This window comes from Vipera berus (assembly GCF_964194415.1).
Source record: "Vipera berus genome assembly, chromosome: Z".
NCBI classification, from domain to species: Eukaryota; Metazoa; Chordata; class Lepidosauria; order Squamata; family Viperidae; genus Vipera; species Vipera berus.
The window spans coordinates 90,717,832-90,725,629 of NC_138205.1; the positions used below are offsets into that span (position 1 = coordinate 90,717,832).

Consider the following 7,798-nt stretch of genomic DNA (forward strand, 5'->3'; position numbering starts at 1 on the left):
TACTCCCATGTAACACCTCTACTCCGCGAGCTGCATTGGCTTCCGGTTGCCCTCTGGGTGAGATTCAAGGTGCTGGTAATGACCTATAAAGCCCTAAATGGCTTGGGTCCGGGATATCTGAGGGAACACCTGCTGCCAGCATCAAGTTCCCTTCGTCCAGTGCGCTCCCACAGGGAGGGTCTTCTCAGGGTGCCGCCAGTAAAAGATTGCCGGCGGGTAACGCCCAGGGGGAGGGCCTTCTCAGTGTGTGCGCCTGCCCTCTGGAACCAGCTGCCCGTAAAGTTGAGGACTGCCCCCAACCTCCGTTCATTCCACCGGGACCTGAAGACCTGGCTCTTCGAGCTCTCTGGCCCAGGCTGAGAATTTTAACTTTAATTTTAATTTTAATTTTAATTGGGGTTTTTATTCTCTCAGGGACTATTATAATCTTTTTAATTGTTTTTAATTTTTGTATTTCTTGTTTTAATTCCCTGTAAACCGCCCTGAGTCCTTCGGGAAAGGGCGGTATACAAATCCAATTAAATAAATAAATAATGAATCCTTTTTTGTAAAAGTTATTTTCTACTGAGCAGTTTGTAGCATCAGGGCAGAAAATTGAATTATTTCTGTATTTATAGTAGCAAACATTTCAAACTCAAATCACATCAAGAAACACACAATTTTTCACATAACCACTTTGATCTTTCATCTAAAGCACAAACACTAGCTATGACTACATCAAGAGAAAATTAAATGTATTCATGTTGCTTAGTATGATGAAAATAAAGTCCAGGTGATAACTGACAAATAGACAACATAAGGGATAGTTCCATTCATTTTCTCACTAGAGTTTACTTACTACCAAATACTCAGCATATATTAATTCAGAAACTGATTAAATTTTATTTAAAATGTCACCTACAATTATAAGTGAAAATAAAGATAATGGCTATATATTATATTTCAATTAAAGTATTTAATTAAATTCATGCAGGTTAAAGCTGTTTTTTTTTTGTAATTGCCACTCAATAAATTGTTATGCTTCTGGGATACACCAAAATGGCAAAACTACTCTAGCATGTGATAATTAACTTCACAGCAACTGTTTAACTGGTATCTTCATGGCTATCAACTCCAAGTGTAGCAAAATCAAGTAATGGCAGAGAAACCAGCTACATTAGCTAGCCCATTTCTTTATACCAGTCATCTAATAAAAGCTACTAAACTGGTTTGAACAACTTCAAGAGTCCTTACTTTTCTTACATGCTACTTTTCACATTCTAAATTCAACAAATTTAGGAATTTATTTTTCTGCAGACAAATGTTATGTTTCAGAGTGCATATACGGGTGTTAGTATAAAATAAGGGATAAGGTAGGAATAGTTTATTTCTAACAGACAAATTTTTCTCCTCTAACTTTTCTAAAATGAGTCAATACAAAACCACACACACGTTATTGCTTTGAACAGCAAAAATCCCAATCCTTAAGTGTTCTCCTCTCCTAACATTTCAAAGTAGATTGCCCTCCTTGGTTGCTGTAAGAATCAAAGAGAAATCGCAGGGGTGCACTTCTCACTGCCTAGCTATCAGACCTGACTATTCAACCATCATATCTAAGCAGTGCTTTTTTCGTAAAAGAAAAAGGTGCCGGAACTCACACATGTCATACAACCCACCTTGCCTACCCCACAAGGTTCCATCCAAAAAAGATGCCGGAACTCTGTTCTGAGCGTTCTATGAGGAAAAAAGCCCTGTATCTAAATATTTCAACTTTTGTCTAGAGAGGTTTCTATATGATTTCTGTTTATTGCAATTATTAACATATGATGTGGCCTTTGAGCCATACTTTAAACCCACAGAGGGACATTCTACACCAGTTTATCTCAATGTTCCACACTGATTCTTAATCCTATGCTTTGACAAATTATTATACTGACCTATTTAGCAAAGTTATAAAGTGGTACTTTAGATTCTCAACTTGGTCTCGTGTTTTCATCCTTATGAAAACAGAAAATCTTGCAATGGAAAGTCAAATGAATAGAAATAATTATATATCATTTTCAAAACCTGTTTTTTAAACCCGCACATGGTATGCTGTTCATCTTTAAAAGCTGGCTTCAGCGACTACAGGCCATTAGAAAATGGTGAAAAACTTGCTGAGCTCTGAGAAACAAAAACCACAACCAGTCAAAATGTGGTTGCATTGAGTCAAATATTCTGGAGTCACTGCAGTATTTGAAAACATTTTTGCAAGGAGGGGAAAAAATGACATACCATGGTCCTAATTTTCCCTGCAGTTTTTTTTAAATAAAAAAGAACAGTCAGTTGAAAGCATGATTGACAAGTTTAAGAACTTCACACAAAGACAGAGAAATGTTTCTTATTGAAGAGAACTTTAAAAAGCATTCTCATATTTTAAAATATATACGTATCAAAAACAAGCCTTTTTGCTTAGTGCACTGACGACACTTAGTAAATTTTGTGTTCTAAATTAGGCAAATCCTTAAATTAATCTAGGCGAATCTTATATATGGAACATTTTTAACAGAGACCTAATCATGCTCAAGCACAGCAAACAGAGGCCTAGCTAATCCAAAATTCTAATCCCTAGTAGCTGATCAGAAATCTATGGGGGGCCCTTCCTCAGGACATGAGCACAAAAATACTTCCCCATCTAAGTTCACAGCAAGTGGAGTCCTGAAGTTAGTCTTTAATATAGATATATTTGCCCATGAATCTGGCTAATTCCTTTTTAAACCCACGAGGCAACTGGAGTTTCTTGTTTTTCGTTGAAGACGTTTCACTTCTCACCCAAAAAGCTTCTTCAGCTCTAACTGGATGGTGGGGGAATGGAAGGATTTATACTCCCTGTAGACAGCTAGTCATTTGCATTCTTTTAGAGTCATTGATGCCACCTGGAGGTTTATCTGTGTCGCCAGGGTCATCTGACTAGTGCAAATGGGTATGGAGCTTTTTTGAAACTGTTGAAAGGACTGTGTTGTAGACCGTAGATAGATGATGTCGAATCCCTCCCCCTCTGTTGGGCGAGGGCTGTTCAATTTTGACATAGATGGCCTATTTGACCCTTCTTTCAAACCAGTGGTCCTCTCTGTCCAAAATGTAGACTTTGCTGTCTTCAAACAAGTGGTTTTTGTCTTTTAAATGCAGATAGTCCTGATGGGTTTGTTCTCCTATGTTGTCCCACGCATTAGTGAAGTGGTTGTTTTGTTTCCCCAATGTACAGATATGCACATGCCTCACTGCATTGTACTATATATACCACGTTGCTCAGTTTTTGTCTGGGTGTTGTATCCTTGGGGTAGACAAGCTTCTGACTTAGTGCATTAGTGGGTTTGAAGTGTGCCTGTATGTTATGTTGGCTGAAGATCCTCCTGAGTTTTTCTGATATTCCTGCAATGTACAGAACAGCTACATTGATTCATTTATTGTTTTCTTCTTTGTCTGTTATGGAGGAGCTCCTGCTGGGTCTTTTTTGGGATTTGATGAAGGCACACTTGGGATAGCCACTAATTCTGAGGGCTTTTTAAAATTATCCTACATCTTGCAGTTGTGTATTCCATCATATAATCATGCACCATGAAATACTTATTTTACCTGACTTGAAACTCTTACAATTAAAATTCACAACAGGTATTGATATAAAAAGGCAAGTTTTTAATTCCTTCCTCAATAAACCTCAACATAAAATTAATTGATCTATCTACTCCAATTTTACAGAGTGGTTCTCAGTTCCACCAGTCCAAAGTCCACTAGTGTATAGATGATACAGTTGGGCTATTTTACCCAAATATCTTTTGCTATATGGTAAACATGATAGTACAATTTATTTAGGATATCTAATTACTTATCTTTTTCTTGTGAAGAGATCATGCTTTATCTACTTTAAAATGCAGAAGATTCATCCCTCTCCTGCTTTTCCTTTGTTCTATTAATTTTGTCCCATTTTATTTTAATATGGCTATTTCACAAAAATAGGCTAAATTATAATATTATTTCTTAGACATTGGTTTACTAAGCAGAATCTGTGACCACAACTACTGTGGTTTATAAATTAAAGTTATGGCTCAGAATGTTGTTCAAGCACAACCAAGTATGATTTATTCCATAAGCTATGATTTATTAAAGCATAATTTAGAGCATAGCATGAATCAGGTCATTAAGCAACAGCTTTCTGGCAGTTTGCAACTTTAGAGTCTTTTCCTCAGATGCTCAATTTCCCATAAATAATTCTCTCTTTCTGTTTCACTGGTGTTCTTTTATTTTTACTTAGTAAGAACATTATTAATCTGAATAATAATCTTATACACTATAATGAGTATGTAGTGCTACATTATATCAATGCATCACCTCAGGACACTGTATCTAGGATATTAGGTCAAGTAGAGCAGAGACACCTGCAGAATCTCCTGGTTTCACCAAAATGATGACTGGAGCATATAATACACCCAGTTTCCCCTATTTTATAGGGAGTTGCTAAATTTGTACCAAAGAGGCAAAACTTGCATCAAAATAAAGCAATGCTGCTTTTGTCATTTACAGTTTTCTCCAGTTACCCATGGCTGAGAATAAATATACACAGAGATACAAAATTATGTAGGTTAATCAACGGCTTTGACAAAAAGATGACAGAGTCAAAACTTTCAACATAATATAAATTCTGGCTCCAAAATCTTTGATTATTTCCACGTTGTATAAAGATTAGCATCGCTGAGCCTAAACTTGGATAAATTATTACTCATTTTGAGGTACAGACTTGGAAAGGTATGTCAGTTCTGTATTCTCATTTGAGGTCATTCCAGATGCAACGTTGGTACAGGTTAGACAATCAAATAACACTGGAGAGTCTTTTTATCAGCTTTGGCTGATAAACTATATACATGTTTATTTGGAGGAGGACACACCTTCAATAATTCATGCAATAATAACTTCAGCGCTGGCTTATTGTAATTTGCTTTTGATAGAGTAAACCTTGAAAATAGTGTTTACTATAAGTAATTATGTCACTTGAAGATTCCTTGTATCAATAAAAACTGTCCCTTGGTTGTGAGTTACCTTCAAGGTCCTATTCAATGTATATAGAACCTTAAATGCTTTGATCCATTTTTTTCAAACATTTAAGTAATTAACAAAACACTGTTGCAAGGCCCCCCACATACACATTTGAAATACGGTAAATGACTAATTCTATTTTCTCTACTAGGAAACTCATGTTATGGAATCAATTTGCACTGGAAATGAAATGTATTTCCTTAGTTTATTACAGTTTAAGTAAGGTTCAAAATATGTTTATTTAGACCTTTCAAAATTTTAATATTGCAATATTAAGCATTGTTTTAATTTTTCATATTTTTATTAATTTTAATCATGTTAATTGTTTTCATTATAGCTTTGTAAGATAGCCAGAGGTGTTAAGGAGGTGAACAGCCTAATATATTTCTAAATAAATAAATGTTCCAGTTGCTGAAGTGCAAATAAAACATCAGCAAATATAATAAAATTACAGTACAGAATTAATCAGACTATGCTCAGGTACTATTTGTATCTTCAAATCTGCAAAAACACATGAGTACAAGCCCTCATGAGTACCATTCTACTCACATATTGAAATTTTTAATTAGCATTACATTTTATGAATGTAAATAAAGGTCTTCTTGCTTTTAACTAATTCAATAAACTAAACTAAACCCCAAACAGTTAAATAAGTCTTTATTAAACAGTAAACAGCTAATGGAATAAAATAAAACAAATTCTTTAAGTCAGGCAACATTTCACATGCATACTATATACAGTATGATGTGCACTCCAAATTCTTTAGCCTGAATATCATAAAGTTAACCAAAATAGTCTTGGTGGTCCACTGTTACCCTTTGAAAAAATATTGGCAACCCTTTCAATGACTTAACTTATCTTTCAGATGTCTTCAAAGATACCCAGAAGTTACAGCAAAGAATGGAAGAACTTTATTAAAATTTATTTTCCTCTGTATTTGAGAATTCTGATATCTTAAAAGTTGTTTGATGCTAGTCACCACCCTGGTGATATAATCAAGAATTGCCTCTCCTGAGCTGTGAGAATGACTCATCTCAGTATAAAATGTGATATGTGCTTATCCTGTCTAGGTAAGAAACTAAGAGAAGGGGAAATTGGTCTCTTTAATATTCCACTGCTTACATCATGTGTCTCAGCATCTGAACAGGTGTAATCACACACTGAGAATAAACTGCTCAGCTAAGCTCATGTATTTTTGGAGATTGCTGGTTCTGGAATTATCTTGAATAGTAATGAACAGAAACTAATGCATATTTTTGTTTGACCTAAGGTGCATATCATCTGGATATCAGGAATGTTATTTTTACTTGTGGATTATATACTAATGTAGTGTATATATAATATACTAATATATACTGCTCAAAAAAAAAATAAAGGGAACACTTAAACAACACAATGTACTGTATTTAATAGTAGGATGTCTTATCTTGTGTTCCCTTTATTTTTTTGAGCAGTATACTAATGTATATTAGTATATACTAATGTATATAATGAGTTTTAAAAAATCTTTGATTATCAGTGGAGAGAAGGGCCATAAGATTGAAAAATGCTAGATCATTATATTTATTTTCTCTCAACTTAGCATCCAGGGAAAAGATTCCACCTTCCTTTCCTAGAAATAGTTCCCCCTTTTTCCCTGCAAAGGGAAGAAACGCAGCTGCATCCATACCCAGGTGTTGCTACTACAGAAAGGGCAAAAGAGCAACTTAGTGGGACACAGGGAATTACAATCAGGTTCCTCTCTCAAACTCGCTACAAATAAACAGTATTTAAGCCTATGAGGACCAGAAGAGTAAGATAGGAGATAGGTAAACCTTGCCAGCGAAAGAAAAGCAGTTATTGTAAACTCACCCGAGGAAACAGAGGAGCCAGACAAACTAGAGTTGCTGGAAGTGGCCATCCTCTTCCCTTCGGCCTCCTTAGTGACTAGTCCAGGCGGTTCTGCTGCTGTTCGGTTGCCTCCGCCACTCCCGACCCATTTCAAAGTGCGGGAGCCGCGTCGAGCAAAGCTGCAACAGCAAGCGATGCCTGGGCTTTGCTCGCTCCTTGTCCGAATAACGTGCTGTTGTAACTGGTTTGTTTGGGTCCTTTTGAGGCTTAGCAAGGAGGAGAAGCTAGCCAAGGAAAGGTGCCGAGCTGTGTACAGCGCTTTCTCTCTGCCCGAGAAATAAAAAAGCTTCCCGATGACTAGAGCCGCCCCAGCAGTTTTTCCCCCTCGCCTTTTCCCCTCCCTTCGCCTAAACGGCTAAGCCTTGACAAGCGAAGTAGCTAGCGACTCCACCTCCTCCGCCGCCACCGCCTATGTCTCCCTCACGCACACAAAGGAAGCGGAGAAAAAGATAGGCTGCAGTCCCTGGGACAGAGGAGGGGACAGCCCAGGTTTCAGGCACCGATGGAGTCCTGCGCGAGAAGCGAAAGAGGCGCCGAGAGCGTCCAGCCGGAGCCTGATGCTGTGGCCGCTGCTCTCTCCTCTGGCTGGCATCAGGAGAGCTCCCGCTCCTTCCATGTGCCAAGGCTGGTCCAACATTGGGAAGTGGAGGCAGGTCGCACCGCCTTCTAGGGGTGGGGAGAAGCGGGGAGGCAACAGCGAGAAGGCGGATCCACAGCGGCTGTCTTAGGGCTCGCTCGGTGCCTGTTGCGTTTTCCGGCTCCCCGGTGAAAAACGCCGGGCCAGGTATGCCAGTCTGATTTGGTCTCACCCTCTCCCCGTCACCTTCTCTTAAAACAGGAGAACCTTTTAAGAAATGTG

At 37.8% G+C, this 7,798-nt stretch overlaps 1 protein-coding gene across 2 annotated transcripts in view; it reads right to left on the reverse strand.

The window, feature by feature from the left end:
- Window positions 1-7,556, reverse strand: part of CHN2 (chimerin 2) — a 151,358-nt gene extending 143,802 nt beyond the window's left edge. For both annotated transcript variants that reach the window (XR_014028409.1, XM_081343190.1), the window contains exon 1: window positions 6,901-7,556. Coding sequence is in view for 1 of the 2 variants with exons in the window: in XM_081343190.1 (XP_081199316.1) it covers window positions 6,901-6,949 (49 nt within the window). In the remaining variant the exon portion in view is untranslated. The remainder of the gene's footprint in view (window positions 1-6,900) is intronic.
- Between the last annotated feature and the right edge of the window lie 242 nt (window positions 7,557-7,798).